Here is a 20,738-nt window from a genome sequence, read left to right as displayed (position 1 = left end):
TCTTTGACTTGACTTTTGATGCTATGTCAGACTTGACTTTTGATGCTATGTCATTTTCCTACAGTTGCTGGGCCTCCCTTCTTATCTGTGCATACTCGTTTCTGGTTCTTCGACTGATCTCTTTATTTTCCTGGGTCCTTTGCCTTCTGTACCTCTTCCATTCTCTAATGCACTTAGTTTTTGCCTCCCTACACCTTCGGGTAAACCAAGGACTCACTTTGATTTTCCCATTAATTCTGTTGCCCCTGTGTGTGTGTGTTAGTTAACATTTTGTCACAGGCACATGTCAATTAGACACTAGGCTTATTGTATATGTGTGCATGCATGTTAGTTACTATTTTGCCCTAGGCACGTATCGATTAGACACTAGGCCTGTTGTATATACGTACATACGTTTGTGTGTGTGTGTGTGTGCGCGCGCATGCACGCGCGCACACACACCTAATTGTGGTTGCAGGGGTCGAGACTCAGCTCCTGGCACTGCCTCTTCACTTATTGCTACTAAGTCCTCTCTCCCTCTGCTTCCTGACCTTTGTCATACCTCGTCTTAAAGCTATGTATGGCTCCTGCCTCCACTACATCACTTGCTGGACTATTCCACTTCCTGACAACCCTATGACTGAAGAAATACTTCCTAACATCCCTGTGACTCATCTGAGTCTTCAGCTTTCAATTGTGACTCCTTGTTTCTGTGTCCCCTCTCTGGAACATCCTGTCTCTGTCCACCCTAACTATTCCACACAGTATTTTGTATGTTGTTATCAAGTATCCCCTGACCCACCTGTCCTCCAGTATCATCAGGGCGATTTCCCTCAACCTTTTTTCGCAGGACATTCCCCTGAGCTCCGGAACTAGCCAAGTTGCTAACCTTTGTACTTTCTCTAATTTCTTGACATGCTTGACCAGGTGTGGGTTCCAAACTGGTGCTGCATACTCCAGTATGGGCCTGACATACACAGTGTACATTGTCTTCAACGATTCCTTACTAAAGTATCGGAACGCTATTCTCAGGTTTGCTAGGCGCCTATATGCTGCAGCAGTTATCTAGTTGATGTGTGCCTCCAGAGACGTGTTCGGTGTTATGGTCACCCTAAGATCTTTCTCCTTGAGTGAGGTTTACAGTCTTTGTCCACCTAGCCTATACTTTGTCTGCAGTCTTCTTTGCCCTTCCCCAATCTTCATGACTTTGCATTTGGCGGGGTTGAATTCAAGAAGCCAGTTGCTGGACCATGTGTCCAGGTCTCTCTGTAGTCCTGTCTGATCCTCATCTGATTTAATTCTCATTAACTTCACATCAATCTGCAAACAGGGACACTTCAGAGTCTATCCCTTACATCATGTCATTCACATATACCAAAAATAGCACTGGTCCTAGGACTGACCCCTGTGGGACCCCCCTCGTCACAGGTGCCCACTGTGATACCTCATCACGTACCATAACTTCTTGTTGCCTCCCTGTCAGGTATTTTCTGATCCATTTCAGTGCCCTTCCTGTTATAAGCGCCTGATCCTCCACTCTGGACTAATCTCTTGTGAGGAACTGTGTCAAAGGCCTTCCTGCAGTCCAGGAAAATGCAATCAACCCACCCCTCTCTTTCGTGTCTTACTTCTGTTACTTTGTCATAAAACTCCAGAAGGTTTGTGACAGGATTTGCTCTCTATGAATCTGTGTTGGTTGTCGTTTATAATCTTGTTCCATTCAAGGTGCTCCACCACTCTCCGCCTGATAACATTCTCCATGGCTTTCGATACTGTACACGTCAGTGACACTGGTCTGTAGTTTAGTGCCTCGTTTCTGTCTCCTTTCTTAACCCTTAAACTGTCAAAACGTAGATCTACGTTCGCTCATGTAGCGCTCTGAACATAGATCTACTTTTTTTTACATGCTTTCTTATGGAGAAAATCAAGGTTGGAGCACTACACGCACAAACGTAGATCTACGTTTGGACAGTTTAAGGGTTAAAAATGGGGACTACATTTGCCTTCTTCCGTACTTCAGGTAGTTGCCCAGTTTCAAGGGATGTGTTGAAGATTGTGGTTAGTGGGACACACAGCATCTCTGCTCATTCTCTAAGGACCCATGGGGAGATGTTGTCTGGTCCCATCACCTTTGAGGTACCAAGGTCACTTAGCAGCTTCTGCACCTCCTCCTCAGTTGTATGTCATCCAACACTTGTTGGTATATTCGCTGTTGGTGTTCCCCTCTGTGCTGTTTTCCCAGAGCCCTTCCTATCTCTTCTGTGAATACTTCCTTGAATCTCGTGTTCAGCTCCTCACATACCTCTTGATCGTTTTTCGTGAGTTCCACACCTTCTTTCCTCAGCCTGATCACTTGGTCTTTGACTGTTGTCTTCCTCCTAATGTGGCTATACAGCAGTTTCGGGTCAGACATGACTTTCCATGCTATGTTGTTTTCGTACTGTTGTTGGGCCTCCCTCCTAATCTGAGAATACTCGTTTCTGGCTCTTTGACTAATCTCGCTTATTTTCCTAGGTTCTTTGCCTTCTGTACTTTTTCCATTCTCTAGTGCACTTAGTTTTTGCCTCCCTACACCTTCAGGTAAACCAGGGGTTTGTTCTGGTCTTCCCATTATTTCTTTTGCCCTTGGGAACAAACCTTTCCTCTGCCTCCTTGTATTTTGTTGTTAAGTATTCTATCATTTCATTTATTGACTTTCCTGCCAATTCTCTGTCCCACTGAACATCCTGCAGGACGTTCTTCATACCTATGTAGTCCCCCATTTTATAGTTTGACTTTTCCCATTCACCTCCTGTTATCCTCTCCACTTGTAACTCTACTATGTCTTCAAAACACAGAACCATGTGATCATTAGCTCCAAGGGGCCTCTCTTATGCGATGTCCTCAATGTCTGAACTGCTCAGGGTGAACACGAGGTCCAGTCTTGTTGATTCATCCTCCCCTCTCTCTCTGGTATTGTCCTTAACATGTTGATGCATGAGGTTTTCCAGTACCACATCCATCATCTTGGCTCTCCATGTTTCGGAACCCCCGTGTGGCTCCAGGTTTTCCCAGTCGATCTCCCTGTGGTTGAAATCGCGTGTGTGCGCGTGGTGTGTGTGTGTGTGTGTGTGTGCGCACACGCATGCATGCTCACCTATGTGTAATTGCAGAGTCACAGCTCCTGGGCCTGTCTGTTCATTGGTTGCTACTTGGTCCACTCCCTGCTCCAAGAGCTTTATTGTACCTTTACTTAATTAAAGCTATGTATGGATCCTGCCTCCATTACTTCACTCTATAGTGTTCCACTTCCTGAAAATTCCTGCCATTGAAGGTGCGAGACACTTGTTCCTAAGTACAGCAATTAATTTGTTCCAAATTGCTTTTTGTCATCAGTACGAAATTAACCCCCTGACTGTCGCAACCCCCATTCCTGAGGTGTCTCCTCGTGTTGCAAAATTTCAAAAAAAAAAAAAAAAAAAAAAAAAATTATATTTTCTTATGAAATGATAGAGAATCTTTTCCCGATTGTAATGACACAAAAAAAACGAAATTTGATGGAAAACTGATGGAATTACGCTCTCGCGAAGTTAGTGACCTTGGCGATATTTACTTTGAGCCCTATTTTCGGCTAATTCCTTTGCTTCAGTCGACCAAACTCATAGCTATTTCTTTAGAACTCCATTTTTTCTATCGATTGAGTACAAGAAACTGCCCATTTACCATTTTCAACTACCCAATAACGTGGTCAGAAATTTGCAATTTGGCCAGTTTCACGAAAATTAAAGAACATGACAGTTTCAAAATAAGGTCCAGAATGAACAATGCAGACATTCCTGGCTCTAAAATAACATTTTCTTTGTTCATCAGTCATGTCTCTAGGCCCCTCTGATATTACTCTTGCTTTCTATTTTGAATTTTTATTCAAACAAAAAATAGAAAATTTACTATTATGCAGACTACTCCAATACTGTAATAATTGTATAAATAACATCAACCCATTCATGACTTCATATTAGAATGGCTAATTGGACATTTATTGGACAATGACATCATTAGTTTACTTTTGAACATTGGCAAAAATCAAACATTTCCCCTACTTTGAGCTCCATTTCCAGTTTTTTTTTTATAGTAAAATCAATCAAAATCATCTCTTTTTCTATAATATGTTTTCCATTCTATCAAATGAGACCAAGAAAATGAGAATACAACCATAAATACTATACAAAAATAGACCACAAAGTCGGCATTTTAATAAAAAAAAAAAAACAGTCGGAGTTTTTTTTCTCATTATGCACTGCGTGTTCCAGGATTTTTTTTATGTGGTGCACACTGACCACACAGACCCATTCTCTCACATGTGGGCCTACCAGCTTTCTCCTTCTTGATTTGAAGCCGCTAGAATTTTTGAGTATATATATGTCAAACACGGCACCTTGTAAGACGTATATATACGGCCGCGACAGTCAAAGGGTAAGTCAGAGTCAGCAGTCACAGTCCTACTGTATATACAGTATGTACTGCCAAGCTTCCTTAATTACACTTTGATGTTGCCATCCTTATAAGAGACTTTGCTTTTTCATGAATTTTATACTTACTTCTTTATAAGCCATTGATGTGGACTGTAATATATTTAAGACTCTCCTCATATCCCCACCCGAGAGTGCTAGTAATGCCTTCCTTCCATCATCTGTTACGGCGACCCTGCAAGTAAATGTCTAATCAGATTTTTGCACAGTACAATATCAGTAAATTAAACACACAGTAATCATAGCCTAGGAAATTTCATCACAAATATACACTGCCCATAAAAATCTATACAAATAACAACTAAAAGGATAAATAATTCATGGCTTATAAAAGGCTCACAAAGTACAGTAGGGCCCCGCTTTATGGTGTTTTGCCTTATGGCGTTCCACTAATATGACAATTTCAAATTATGACCAAAACTTTCTATACAGTGAGTGGTCTTTCAAATACAGCGTGTGCCATCTGGTTTGTTTACTTTCTTCATGAGCACATCTCTCTATTATTATGTAATAATAATCACTCTCGGGCACATTAAATGTCTTATTTTATATCAATATAGACATTTTCATTAATCCATCTATGATATTTTCTTCAAAATTATATAAGAAACACGTTACATAGCATATAAACATGATGTTTACATGCTATGGAGGTGTGGTTGCCGGGTGGAGGGAAAACATTACGTAATACTAATAATAATCACTCTTGGACACATTAAATGTCTTATTTTATGTTGATTTAGACAATTTCATTAATCCATCTATGATATTTTCTTTAAAATTTTATAAGAAACATGTTACATAGCATATAAACATTTTATGTTTATATGCTATGGATGTGTGGTAGCCGGGTGGAGGGAAAACATTACGTCACTCCCCTTAATACATAACGTTTTTGTTTACAATTCTTGGCATGAATTATTCATTACTTCTCCCTTTGTTTATGATGGCATCAAAAGGTAGTTGTTATAAACAATTCAACTCAGAGAACATGGTATGTCGATGGTAATAATATGACTCTGGGCCGCATTAAATATGTAGCGATGTAAGTAGGTGTAGGTATGTAGCCCAGGCAGATTACATACCTACATTATTATATTTATACTTATGTGTACCTGTACCTAAGTAAACTTACACACTGTGCTGGCATGCAGGTACACATTACTATCACAAAGAGTGTCTTATTAGTCTTGAAGATGCCATATTAATAATAATAATAATAACAACACAATAATAATCACTCTGAGGAGCATTAAATATCATATGAAATGTTAATATAGACATTTTGCTTAATCCATCTAAATACAGTAGGGCCCCACTTACACGGCGGGTTAGGTTCCAGGCTGTCGCCGGAAAGCAGACATCGCCAGAAGGCAGAATGCCATTTTTTCCATTTATAAAAGCATATAAATGCCAGACAACAAGTTTACACTAAATTATATTAAGTTAGTAATAGAACTAGGCATTAAAAACACACAAAGTAAAATACATTCACAGTAAATTAATTACTTAAAGTATTTGTAATCTTAATGTAGGGAGAGAGGTGAGTAGTACTTATTTGTAGGAAGTCAGGTGCAGGTTGCCCAGGTGTAGGTAGCACTGGCTCCCCGTCTCATACTTAATGTACGATATTTAAAACATCCCAGAGAGGTTAAATACACATACAGTACACTCATTATTTACCTTAAAATATGTGTAGTCTTAATATAGGAAGAGAGGTGAGTAGTATTTATTTGTAGAAAGTCAGTGTAGGTAGCCGGTAGGTAGCCTGCCTGGGCTACACCTACTGGCAACCTACACTGTGGCCCAGAGCCATATTATTAACATCAACATGCCTTGTTCACTGAATTTAATCATTTCTAACAACTACCTTTAGATGCCATCATAAATGAAGGTAGAAGTAATGAATAATTCATGCCGAAAATTGTAAACAAAAGCAGAGTGAGGGAGTGGCTGGGCACGCAGATTCATACATGTTTTCTCTGATGGCTGAACAGAGAAAACGTAATGTTGTCCCTCCACCCAGCTACCACACAGCTCCACAAGTATTATTATCAGAGCACACATAAAATATGCAATAAATGCCAGACAACAAGTTTACACTAACTTACATTAAGTTAGCAATAGGAATAGGCATTAAAAACACAATAAAAGGTAAGATACACAGAGTACACTTATTACTTACCTTAAAATATTAATATTAATGTGTGAGAGGTGAGTGGCAGGGTGTTTATTGAATAAAATCAGAATGGCACACCATCATCCTCTTACTTGGCACTTAAAGCAAGAGGCTTACGACTTCTCTTTTTATTACAGCTAACCTTAGACACCATCGTCAATGAGAGCCATCTAGTTAACGAAAGAGTAAACGAGAGAGAACGAGATACAGAGTTGAGACAATGTAAGAACACAAACTGAACAGGTAGTGGACGATCACTTGGTCAGGCGAAATAAATGGGTATTAATGTGTGTCTACTTTTAGTTCATTCACGTCCATTTGTAAGAGTTTGTAAAACATTTACCTCAATATTTTTTTATTTTAATAATAATTACCTCACAATACAAATACTCTTACATTGTGTACAAGTTGTACAAGTTAGTTCAGAATAAACAAACAGCAACACACCATTTTTAGAGTGAATGAAGATAATAATATTAATAATAATAATAATAATAATAATAATAATAATAATAATATTATTATTAATTGCTATATAGAGAGTAAAGGCATACGAAAACAATACAGTGGACCCTCGACTAACGCTATTAATCTGCTCCTGAGAGCTCATCGTTAGTCAAAATAATCGTTAGTCAAGTTAATTTTCCCCATAAGAAATAATGGAAATCAAATTAATCCGTGCAAGACACCCACAAGTATTGAAAAAAAAAATTTTAACACATGAAATATTAATTTTAATACACAGAAACTGAAGAAGACATGCACAGTTACATGACACTTACCTTTATTGAAGATCTGGTGAGGATTGATGGGATGGGAAGAGGGGAGTGTGTTGATGGTCTTAGTGTTTAGAAGGGGAATCCCCTTCCATTAGGACTAGAGGTGGCAAGTCCTTTTTCGGGGTTACTTCCCTTCTTCTTTTAATGCCACTAGGACCAGCTTGAGAGTCACTGGACCTCTGTCGCACAACATATCTGCCCATAGAGGCCTGTACCTCCCGATCCTTTATGACATTCCTAAATTGTTTCACAACATTGTCAGTGTCACCATTAAACACTTGTTCAGGTTTCAGTCCTTCACTGTCTATGTACTCCTTGAATTCCTGCACATATTTTTCAGCTGCTTTTTGGTCCAAACTGGCAGCCTCACCATGCCTTATCACACTATGTATGCCACTACGATTCTTAAATCTCTCAAACCAACCTTTGCTGGCCTTAAATTCACTCACATCACCACTAGTTGCTGGCATTTTTCTAATTAAATCGTCATGCAACTTCCTAGCCTTTTCACATATGATCGCTTGAGAGATGCTATCTCCTGCTATCTGTTTTTCGTTTATCCATACCAATAACAGTCTCTCAACATCTTCTATCACTTGCGATCTCAGTTTCGAAAACATAGTTGCACCTTTGGCAAAAACAGCTTCCTTGATTGCCGTTTTCTTGGCCACAATAGTAGCGATGGTTGATTGGGGTTTTGTGTACAGCCTGGCCAGCTCGGAGACATGCACTCCACTTTCATACTTAGCAATGATCTCTTTCGTCATATCCATAGTAATTCTCACTCTTTTTGCTGTAGGGTTGGCACTAGAAGCTTTCTTGGGGCCCATGGTGACTTATTTTGCAGGTGCAATCACTAAAAAGGCTGTGATAATATGAAATATTCAGATTGTATGCTTGGAAGCGACCGCGGTGGCTGGCTGGCTTGTAAACACTGGCCAGAAGTGGACGCGTCTCAGACGGAACGAATAGTGTTGGTCGAGTTTTTTAGCGCTAATCGAGGCAAAATTTTTGCGATAAAATGTATCGCTAGTCAGATTTATCGTTAATCGATGCCATCGCTGGTCGAGGGTCCACTGTATTTTTCTACAGTTATCCCCCAGTTTGACTAGAGAAAACGTAATTCTTCCGACACTACCTACACAGCTGCTTTGTAAACAAATCTCATATTTACATCAATTTTTATTCTGTGAGTGCATGTATCATGTTTATATGCTATGTAATGGGTTTCATATATAATTTTGAGGAAAATATCATTGATGGATTAATGAAAATGCCTATATTGATGTAAAATAAGACATTTAGTGTGCCCAAGAGTGATTATTATTACCTAGTATTGGCATCATGAGTAGAGAGAGACTTAGCGATTTTAATGTGTACCTACACACCAGCACAGTGTGTAAGTATACAGTGGACTCCCGGTTCACGATATTAATCCGTTCCTGAGAGCTCATCATCAACCAAAATTATCGGAAAGCGAATCAATATTCCCCATAAGAAATAATGGAAATCAAATTAATCCGTGCAAGACACCCAAAAGTATGAAAAAAAAACTTTTACCACATGCTATATTAAGTTTAATGCAATATAATAATTACAATAACAATAATAACAATAGAATAATCACAATAGAATAATTGACACTTACCTTTAATGATGAGCTTGGGGAAAGTGATCACAAATCACTCAGTTTTAATATATCATGGAATTCCCCTAAAAATGGCAATCAAGTCTCCGTCCCTGACTTTCGCTTGGCTGATTTCATAGGACTGAAAAATTACTTAGGTGGGCTGAACTGGAATGACCTGACTAAGGGTCAGGTAGGTGGTAATGGTTGCCGATATGACGCTTTCCAGGGCATAGTTCTAGCTGCTCACTCAAATTATGTTCCAAATAGGGAAATCAGATCAAACAAAAATGATCCTAAATGGATGAACAATAGATTAAAGTATCTGACTGGTCAAAAGAGAGGCATATATAGGGAAATCAAAAGAGAAGAGGGGCAATTAAGAAATCAATATATTCAGTTAAAGAGAAAAATAAAAAAGGGAATTAGAAAAGCAAAAAGAGATTATGAGGTTAAAGTTGCAAGAGAATCAAAGACTAACCCAAAAGGATTCTTTCAGGTATACAGAAGTAAGATCAGGGACAAGATAGGCCCACTCAAAAGTTCCTCGGGTCAGCTCACTGACAGTGATAAGGAAATGTGTAGAATTTTTAACACATACTTCCTCTCAGTTTTTACACAGGACGACACCAGCAATATTCCAGAAATGATAAATTATGTAGAACAGGACGATAATAAACTGTGCACGATTAGGGTCACAAGTGACATGGTCCTTCGGCAAATAGATAAATTAAAACCTAACAAATCCCCAGGCCCTGATGAACTGTATACAAGGGTTCTAAAGGAATGTAAAGAGGAGCTTAGCAAACCTTTGGCTAATCTTTTCAACATATCACTACAAACTGGCATGGTGCCAGATAAGTGGAAAATAGCAAATGTGATACCTATTTTCAAAGCAGGTGACAGGTCCTTAGCTTCGAACTATAGACCAATAAGCCTAACCTCCATAGTGGGAAAATTTATGGAGTCAATAATTGCCGAGGCAGTTCGTAGCCACCTTGAAAAGCATAAATTAATCAACGAATCTCAGCATGATTTTACAAAGGGGCGTTCCTGCCTTACGAATTTATTAACTTTTTTCACTAAGGTATTTGAGGAGGTAGATCATGGTAATGAATATGATATTGTGTATATGGACTTCAGTAAGGCTTTTGACAGGGTCCCACATCAGAGACTATTGAGGAAAATTAAGGCACATGGAGTAGGAGGAGAAATTTTTTCCTGGACAGAGGCATGGTTGACAAATAGGCAGCAGAGAGTTTGCATAAATGGGGAGAAATCAGAGTGGGGAAGCGTCACGAGCGGTGTTCCACAGGGGTCAGTGTTGGGCCCCCTGCTGTTCACAATCTACATAAACGATATAGATGAGGGCATAAAGAGCGACATCAGCAGCAAATTTGCCGATGACACCAAAATAGGCCGTCGAATTCATTCTGACGAGGGCATTAGAGCACTCCAGGAAGATTTGAATAGACTGATGCAGTGGTCGGAGAAGTGGCAGATGCAGTTTAATATAGACAAATGCAAAGTTCTAAATGTTGGACAGGACAATAACCATGCCACATATAAACTAAATAATGTAGATCTTAATATTACGGACTGCGAAAAAGATTTAGGAGTTCTGGTTAGCAGTAATCTGAAACCAAGACAACAGTGCATAAGTGTTTGCAATAAAGCTAATAGAATCCTTGGCTTCATATCAAGAAGCATAAATAATAGGAGTCCTCAGGTTGTTCTTCAACTCTATACATCCTTGGTTAGGCCTCATTTAGATTATGCTGCACAGTTTTGGTCACTGTATTACAGAATGGATATAAATGCTCTGGAAATTGTACAAAGGAGGATGACAAAATTGATCCCATGTATCAGAAACCTTCCCTATGAGGATAGACTAAGGGCCCTGAATCTGCACTCTCTAGAAAGACGTAGAATTAGGGGGGATATGATTGAGGTGTATAAATGGAAGACAGGAATAAATAAAGGGGATGTAAATAGTGTGCTGAAAATATCTAGCCTAGACAGGACTCACAGCAATGGTTTTAAGTTGGAAAAATTCAGATTCAGGAAGGATATAGGAAAGTACTGGTTTGGTAATAGAGTTGTGGATGAGTGGAACAAACTCCCAAGTACAGTGATAGAGGCCAGAACGTTGTGTAGCTTTAAAAATAGGTTGGATAAATACGTGAGTGGATGTGGGTGGGTGTGAGTTGGACCTGATAGCTTGTGCTACCAGGTCGGTTGCCGTGTTCCTCCCTTAAGTCAATGTGACCTGACCTGACTGGGTTGGGTGCATTGGCTTAAGCCGGTAGGAGACTTGGACCTGCCTCGCATGGGCCAGTAGGCCTGCTGCAGTGTTCCTTCGTTCTTATGTTCTTAAGATCTGGTGATGATTGATGGGATGGGAGGAGGGGAGAGTGTCGAAGGTTTTAATGATTAGAAGGGGAATCCCCCTCCATTAGGACTTGAGGTTGCAAGTCCTTTTCTGGGGTTACTTCCCTTCTTCTTTTAATGCCACTAGGTGGTCCTAGACAGCTTGAGAGTCACTGGACTTCTGTTGCACAACATATTTGTCCATAGAGGCCTGTACCTCTCGTTCCTTTATGACTTTCCTAAAGTGGTTCACAACACTGTCAGTGTACAGGTTGCCAACATGGCTTGAAGTAGCTGTGTCAGGGTGATTTTCATCAAAAAAGGTTTGCACTTCAAGCCACTTTGCACACATTTCCTTAATTTCAATAGTCATTAGCACCCTTGGTCTCGATGGGTTGGCACTTCAAGCTTTCTTGGGGCCCATGGTGACTTATTTTGCAGAAACAAGCACCAAAAACAGTGATAATATGGATAATATAGAATGTACCGAATGTATCCTTAGATGCGCACACACTGGCTGGCTTGTAAACACTAGACACGTCTCGTACGAATCGTATTGCATACCGGGTTTTGTAACGGGAACCGAGGCAAATTTTTTGCGATATAATGCTTCGGATACCGGATTTATCGGATACCGATGGCTTCGCGAACCGGGGGTCCACTGTATTTAGGTACAGGTCACAATGTATAAAATGTATATTACCTTTTTTATATAATTTTATATTGCTTATATTTGCGATAATAGCTAAATCGTAAATATATTGCTTTATATTATTATTTGACTTAGTTATGTTGTTAGGTAGGATGTAACATTCATATATTATTATGTGCTCATAGTTCAAGTCTTGACTGTCTAACTACTGTAATTATTGCTCGTGGCTCGTTACTCTGCCGGCTTCTCAGTGTTGCTGGGCAGCAACTGTCCACGGATCTATCACGTGATCGAGGGAGGGTGTTCACACCTCGCCTGGAGTAGTCAGTCTGGGCTAGACTCTCTTAGTGGTTGGACGTATTCCTGACAAGAAGTGCCTAACTCTCCCTTATTGGCCCTTGTTGGAAGATCGTCTCTGTCGCTTTATTGTTGTAGGTTCTGTGGAACTCTGTTCACAGAACATTGTCTAGACTTAGTGATTTTCGACGTTGTACTGAGGCTGTGTGTCGCAGACACTCTGAGCAACTCAGGTCCTGAGCTGTAGCTTCTGACCTAATTTGTACTGGTGTCTGTGTACTGTCACAGTCGGGGATTTTCTTATGCTGAACTTAGATTCAGTAGTATGGGAGTTTGGTGACTTTTGTGGAGGATCTGCTGATGGTCCCTACTTAGTGTTGTTATATTATCTTCTTTTTCCTGATTCTGTGTCGCTGTTGCTTGTTATATTGCTGTTCGGCTTATCAGTCGTTTTATTGTTCAAGCAAGCTGTTCTGATTGCCATGTTGGTCAAGAAGTTAATTGATGTGAGGAGTTTGTCAGTCACTGGTTTAAGTCTAGTCGAGTCGTGAGACATAGCGAACTACTTAGAGCACTTACACACATACACACAAACTTACTTGTACATATTTGTAGTATTTTATTAAATGTTAATAATGTACTAGACAGTACTTAAGACGCATAAATGTGATATGTGCCTTCAACACAATACTACTGTACACCAGAGAAGTGATTATTATTGTGTTTAAATTGATTAATTTATTTTAATTTGATAATATACTCCTAGACATCTTGATTGTTAATACACTTATTAAATTTTAATTTCTCTAGTTAGTAGCCTACCAGTTGTAATCCTGAAGCACTAATAATTCTTACTGAATTCTAATGGATAATTCGACCAGGATACTGACTATGTACTTGTTACGAAAACCCAGTAACAGGCTGAATGCTAGAAGGGCAGTCCTTTCTAGTATTCACTGGAGATCTCTAAGCTTATTAGAAATTGTGTTTTTTGTAACAAATGGGGGCCTGTCCAGGATGCTCTTGATCCAAGGTGTTGGAGAAATTGTCTAGTTTGACACACTAGTAACTCTATTGTCAAACACCTTGAGTACTTTCCTAATCTGAAGACTTTGAGTTTTGTCTCGTACAACATACTAGGTGGATGTATATACTTGACTGAGTCTCTTGATCCAAGGAGATGGAAATACTGTTTATGAGCTCTAGCTCTAAGACAACCAACACTAAAATTCATATTAGGATTATAGTTTCCCATAATCACTCTCTTGTAGTACATTTATTTTCATGATGTATGCCATAGTGAAACAGTTAATTGATACTCTGACTTTGCCTGAGTTAAGTACATTAAAACTTCAGATGTGTTGGCGAGTAGCCAAATATCTCTGTGTGACGTATAACAGGAATTACACCGCAGAAACTGTCAGTGTTAATTAAAGATATATTGTTTCCTGCTCATACAGAGATGTCTGATTATGATTCAGATACAGAAAGCCTAGTGTCACAATTAGAAAGTATGACTATTTGATAACATAGAAGAGAGAGCAACTACGGCAGAAGTGAGCCTAGTGTCTGAGCCTAGTGAAATTCCATTCTCGCTCACGCCTTCCCTCCTAACACAATAGTACAGAGTGTAGCTGGTAGTATGACTCAGCCTCATACTAGTACCATGTATGCTACACCTGTATCTACTTATCCTAGACCAGATCTAGACTCTCTAGGGATGGCTGGACAAGGTGCCCGACCTAAGGACCGTCCAGAAAGACGTGTTAATTTCCCCACTCCTCCGTTACCTACTGGCCCTATCTCTGAGGAACAATTTGAGAGGCTGGAATGCCTCATTATGTTGCAGACTGCACAAATAGAGGCACAGAGGAAATTGAAAAAAGAAGATTTCCAGAGAGAAAATATTTGTCTGGGAAGACAACAGACTGATAGATCTGATAAAGTTGATGAATCTGTTAGTACAACACAGGAAACATTTAATGTGCAGAAACCTGCCTCAATGGTTCCTAAGTTTTTTGAGAGTGACTTAGACACCTATTTTGATGTGTTTGAGAACCAGGCACGTGCTATGAACTGGCCACGTAAGCACTGGGCTACCTTGTTGCACACAGCTTTGACAGGAAGAGCTCAAACTTGTACTGCTGCTTTACCATTTGCCAAGTACATTAGTAATGACACTCAAGCAAACTATTCTAGTCATATAACTTGTTACCAGTAAGTTATCAACACGCATTTCGTACGTTACAGCGACGACAAGATCAAACTTGTGTAGAGTTTGCTCGTGAGAAAAAAGTTGCATTTGAGAGATGGTGTAATCTTCTAAATGCAACAATTATGACAGTCTAGTTCAATTGTTACTTCACGAAGAGTTTAACAACTGTATGTCTGCTGATATACAAGAATATCTGATCGATCATACTACCTCGGATATTCTGGAAATTGCAGCATTAGCAGACAATTACGAGATTTCTCACAAACTTGTACGTACTAAAACACAAGAGAAACAAGGTAACTAAAAATTGTCCTAGAAGTTGGCAACCTAAATCGGCTGCTCAGTGCCGGCCTGATGTACCTGCTACTGTAACTTCTCGTACCTTTACCAGGAAAACTCACAATCCTGAATCTGTCTATGTGGTTAGACAGAAATCTGATATCGAGAAGAAGAAAGTTAAATGTACCTATTGTAACAGAAAAGGACATGCTAGAGTGTGTTGCTATAAGTTAGAAAAAGATACAAGAAGCAGTCGTGCGGCTGGTGCCCCCACACAAGCCGTATCCTCTTCCATGCAACAAAGGCACCAAAATCCTAGTAATAACTCTGATCCCACTGTTTTAGATAATATTACTCAGAATAGATGACTAGCATCAGAAAGTGTATCTGACGAAAAGATTTGTTCAGCGATGAGTCCTTACTTATCGAGAGGTAAAGTAGCACATGACGAATCACATCTGACTGAGATAATTACTTTCAGAGATACTGGCAGTTATCTCACGTTATTAAGAGAAGATGTACTGCCCATAACTGATAATACCTATACCAAGATAGATGTATTGTTAGAAGCCTAAGGTGGGGCTGTTATAAAAGTACCTCTGCACAAAGTTTACATTGAAACAAGCTATTATACTGGTTATATTTCAGTGGGTATATCCAGTGGTGTATTTCCCATCAGGTCAGTGGACTTGTTGATAGGGAACGATATCCTTCATGCTGGTATATGTAAAGAACCACTTGTGATTGATAATAACACTGATGATAATTATGCCATTGAAGCTTGTAGAGAGAAGCTTATTTTATTTCCTCTCAGCACAATTACTAGAGCTATGTCAAAGATACAACAACCATCCTTGTCTCCTGTTGAGTTAGTGGATGACAATGATTTGGGCTTGAATATGTTGTTTAGTGATGCTCTGCTTCCAGGATCATTAACACTAACTCCCCCCTGTCATCACCCTAGTCAGGACACAACTGACGTTAAATTTCTAACTCATGATGATTTAATCAAGGATCAGTTTGTTGATCAGTCACTGGAAAGACCGAGAGATATAGCAGTTACTGAGAGTGAAGCAAAGGATCTCGATAATTGTTACTATTACAGTAATGGTGTACTGATGGAGAAAAATACATGCAAGTTGTCAGCTGATAGTGTTTCCACCACAGTCAAGCATCTCGTAGTGTTACCAGTTACATTTCGTGAACAAGCCATTGATTTTGCTCACAATAGTCCCACTGGAAGACATTTGAGTGTCAAGAAGACACTCGGTAAACTGGTAAAACATTTTACTTGGCCTAAAATGAAGGAAACAGTAGCTGATCATGTGTGACGTTGCCACATGTGTCAAGTGACAGGCAAGCCAGCACACACACCTCCACCTCTCACTGTGTTCACTAGTAGCAAAGTTCAGTTCATCTGGACTAGAGATTGTTCAGACTTGTTGAAAAGGTTGAAGTTTCTGTTTTCCTCTGCTTCTGTGTTGAGGAGTCCTAATTTCAATCTTCCTTTCTTTTTACATATAGATGTGAGTGGTTATGCAGTGGGTGCTGTGCTGCTCCAACAGTCAACATCCACTGACATTCTCCATCCTATATGTTACTATTCATCTAAGCTCAAACGACACCAGACAAATTATGCCACTATTGAGAAAGAGGCTCTAGCTCTTGTGGTGTCCTTGGAACATTTTGATGTGTATTTGGGCACTTCCCCATTTAAAATTAACATTTTTTCAGACCACAATCCACTCACTTACATAAACACTATGAAGAGTAAAAATGCTAGGATCATGAGGTGGGCTCTCAGAATCCAGCCATACTCTATTAGTATACTAGTATACAACATATCAGTGGTCATTGTAATGCAATTGCTGACGCTTTGTCACGTCCTTAATAATTATCAGTTACAATAAATTAACGTAATTTTATGCCCAAATACCTTTTGTTACTTGCTACGTCAAATTCAGTAAAGTAACGTAATTTCTCCAGTCCATGTTAACTATATATACTCATGTCTTGTCTAATTATTTTATTTATATATTCACAGTAGTGGTGATATGTGTGTGTGAGGAGGAGACAGTTGGAGACAGAAGCTGAGTGTTGAGTGTGTAGTGTTGTGTGGGCGATGTTACTGACTGGCGGAACACTCCTACTGCAGACCACCCCCCCTCACTACACTCCTTAAGCTTCCTCACATGCAGATGTCCATACTGCCTAGCATTCCACTACCACTATTTAAGAGTGGAATGCCTTCTCCTGTCTATCACACAAGACTATTGTTCATATGAAGTCTCCACTACTATGATCGAGCCTCAACGTGTCATGCTTGTCTACGCTATCCTGTCTCTACTCTGATGTACATAACCACGAGTATGCAGAGATACGATACTGTGTACTGCCCTAGTACCAGGGGCATATCTTAGTGATATAGACACTTAAATTATAGAAGTGCTTGGCACAAGAGTGACTCTGATTTATTTTTATATTAAATTGTATTATTAAAGTGACATGAGTAATCAGTAATACAGGGGACCCCCGGTATTCGATAAATCCGGTATTCGATGCATTACATCGCAAAAAATTTTCCTCAGTATTCGATACGATTCGTACGAGACATGTCCACGTGTGGCCTGAACTGCACCGTGTGTGCCAGTGTTTACAAGCCAGCCAGTGTGTGCACTTCTAAGGATACATTCGGTACATTCCATATTATCCATATTATCACTGTGTTTGGTGCTTGTTTCTGCAAAATAAGTTACCATGGGACTGAAGAAAGCTTCTAGTACCAACCCTTCGAGAAAAAAGTCGCTAATGACTTATGAAATGAAGAAAGAGATAATTGCAAAGTACGAAAGTGGAGTGTGTCGGAGCTGGTTAGGTTGTATAATAAACCCCAATCAACCATCTCTACTATAGTGACCAGGAAAACGGCAATCAAGGAAGCTGTTCTTGCAAAAGGTGCAACTGTGATTACGAAACAGCGACCGCAAGTGTTAGAAAATGTTGAGAGATTGTTATTGGTGTGGATAAATGAAAAACAGATAGCAGGAGATAGCATTTCTCAAGCGATCATTTCTGAAAAGGCTAGGCAGTTGCATGACGATTTGATAAAGAAATTGCCTGCAACTGGTGGTGATGTGAGTGAATTTAAGGCCAGCAAAGGTTGGTTTGAAAGATTTAAGAATCGTAGTGGCATACATAGTGTGATTAGGCATGGTGAGGCTGCCAGTTATGTTGTGCGACAGAAGTCCAGTGACTCTCAAGCTGGTCCTAGTGGCATTAAAAGAATAAGGGAAGTAACCCTGGAAAAGGACTTGCTACCTCAAGTCCTAATGGAAGCGGATTCCCCATCTAAACACTAACACCTCTCCCCTCCTCCCATCCCATCAATCATCACCAGACCTTCATTAAAGTTAAGTGTCAATTATTTTATTGTTATTGTAATTATTCTATTGCATTAAACTTAATATTTCATGTAGTAAATTTTTTTTTTCATACTTTTGGGTGTCTTGCACGGATTAATTTGATTTCCATTATTTCTTATGAGGAAAATTGATTCGGTTTTCGATATTATCGGTATTCAATGAGCTATCAGGAACGGATTAATATTGAATACCGGGGGTCCACTGTAATGTGAAAGACATTAACGCAACTCCTAGTGTGACTGTTTGTCATGTTGGGGGGTGTTGCAACCCTTGAATGGGTCACAATGTTTATAATGTATATTACCTTTTCATATAATTTTATACAGTGGAACCTCAAATTTCGAACTTAATCCGTTACAGGAGCTAGTTCTAAATTCGAAAAGTCTGAAATTCGAAGCAATATTTCCCATAAGAAATAATGAAAATACAATTAATCTGTTCCAGAAACCCAAAAATATTCACAAAAAAAAAAATATATTTTATAGAGATTAATTACAGTTTTACATACATACAACAAATGCTATAGTCTTTATGTATAGTAATATAAAATAACATTTTTACTTACCTTTATTGAAGACTGGTGATGGCATCTGGAAGATAGGGAGGAGGAGAGAGGGAGTTGGGGTTTTTGTTTGGAAGGAGAATCCCCCTCCATGAGGACTTCTGGTATCAAAGCCCTCTCTGAGGTTGCTTCCCTTCTCTGTATTTTAATGCCACTAGGACCAGCTTGAGAGTCATTGGACCCCAGTCTCACAAAATAACTGTCTACAGTCGTCTGTTTCTGTCTCACAAAATAACTGTCCACAATCGTCTGTTTGTCTCACAAAATAACTCCACAGTCGTCTGTTTCTGTCTCACAAAATAACTGTCCACAGTCGTCTGTTTCTGTCTCACAAAATAACTGTCCACAATTGTCTGTCTCACAAAATAACTCCACAGTCGTCTGTTTCTGTCTCACAAAATAACTGTCCACAGTCGTCTGTTTCTGTCTCTCAAAATAACTGTCCACAGTCGTTTGTTTCTCTCTCACAAAATAACTGTCCACAGTCCTCTGTACATCCTGGCAAGCTCAACAAGTCTCACTCCAATTTCATACTTCTGTATTATTTCCTTCACATCTATGGTGTTTCTCACTTTCTTTACCACAGGGGTACCTCTAGCAAGTTCCTTTGGGCCCATGGCAGCTTATTTCACAGCCCCACAAGCACTAAACACAATTAATAATCGTAAAATGTGTGCATGAGATCGCAGGTTAGTGTTCACTCAAGCATAAACAAAGCTAGACTGCTCACGGCGCCTGCGCGGGGACGCGGACAGAGCAGGCCAGCGGACAGGTCCCATACCCGGCGGTCCGAAAATAGGGACGCGTTCGGTAATAGGGACACAGTTTGTCCAAAAAAATGGTCTTTTTTCGAAACGTTCATATGATACGTTCGATTTTTAAGGTTCTACTGTATTGCTTATATCTGCGATAATAGCTAAATCGTAAATATATTGCTTTATATTATTATTTGACTTAGTTATATTGTTAGGTAGGATGTAACATTCATATATTATTATGTGCTCATAGTTCAAGTCTTGATTGTCTAACTATTGTAATTATCGTTTGTGGCTCGTTACTCTGCCAGCTTCTTGGTGTTGCTGGGCAGCAACTGTCCACGGATCTATCACGTGATCGAGGAGGGGGCTGTTCACACCTCGCCTGGAGAAGTCAGTCTGGGCTAGACTCTCTTGGTGGTTGGACGTATTCCTGACAAGACGTGCCTAACTCTCCCTTACTGGCCCTTGTTGGAAGATCGTCTCTGTCGCTTTATTGCTGTAGGTTCTTTGGAACTCTGTTCATAGAACATTGTCTAGACTTAGTGATTTTCGACGTTGTACTGAGGTTGTGTGTCGCATAGACACTCTGAGCAACTCAGGTCCTGAGCTGTAGCTTCTGACCTAATTTGTACTGGTATCTGTGCACTGTCACAGTTGGGAATTTTCTTATGCTGAACTTAGATTCAGTAGTATGGGAGTTTGGTGACTTTTGTGGAGGATCTGCTGATGGTCCCTACTTAGTGTCGTTATATTATCTCCTTGTTCCTGATTCTGTGTTGCTGTTGCTTGTTATATTGCTGTTCGGCTTATCAGTCGTTTTATTGTTCAAGCAAGCTGTTCTGATTGCCATGTTGGTCAAGAAGTTAATTGATGTGAGGACTTTGTCAGTCACCGGTTTAAGTCTTGTCGAGTCGTGAGACATAGCGAACTACTTAGAGCACTTACACACATACACACCAACTTACTTGTACATATTTGTAGTATCTTATTAAATGTTAATAATGTACCAGACAGTACTTAAGACATATAAATGTGATATGTGTTAACTCATACATTCCCCTCTTTGCCTCCAAGGACAAAGTTCTTTGTCTCGACAGACTCTTAAGTGCAC

At 39.6% G+C, this 20,738-nt stretch overlaps 1 protein-coding gene across 3 annotated transcripts in view; it reads right to left on the bottom strand.

Moving 5' to 3' along the window:
* Window positions 1–20,738, bottom strand: part of RfC3 (replication factor C subunit RfC3) — a 244,069-nt gene that overhangs the window by 28,778 nt on the left and 194,553 nt on the right. For all 3 annotated transcript variants that reach the window (XM_070088052.1, XM_070088053.1, XM_070088054.1), the window contains one exon: window positions 4,557–4,662. In XM_070088052.1, coding sequence (XP_069944153.1) covers window positions 4,557–4,662 — 106 coding nt within the window. The remainder of the gene's footprint in view (window positions 1–4,556; window positions 4,663–20,738) is intronic.

The sequence above is a fragment of the Cherax quadricarinatus genome, chromosome 23 (genome assembly GCF_038502225.1).
Source record: "Cherax quadricarinatus isolate ZL_2023a chromosome 23, ASM3850222v1, whole genome shotgun sequence".
Taxonomy (NCBI): domain Eukaryota; kingdom Metazoa; phylum Arthropoda; class Malacostraca; order Decapoda; family Parastacidae; genus Cherax; species Cherax quadricarinatus.
Note: the sequence above shows the minus strand (reverse complement) of the source record. Positions and strands in the feature narration are given on the sequence as shown.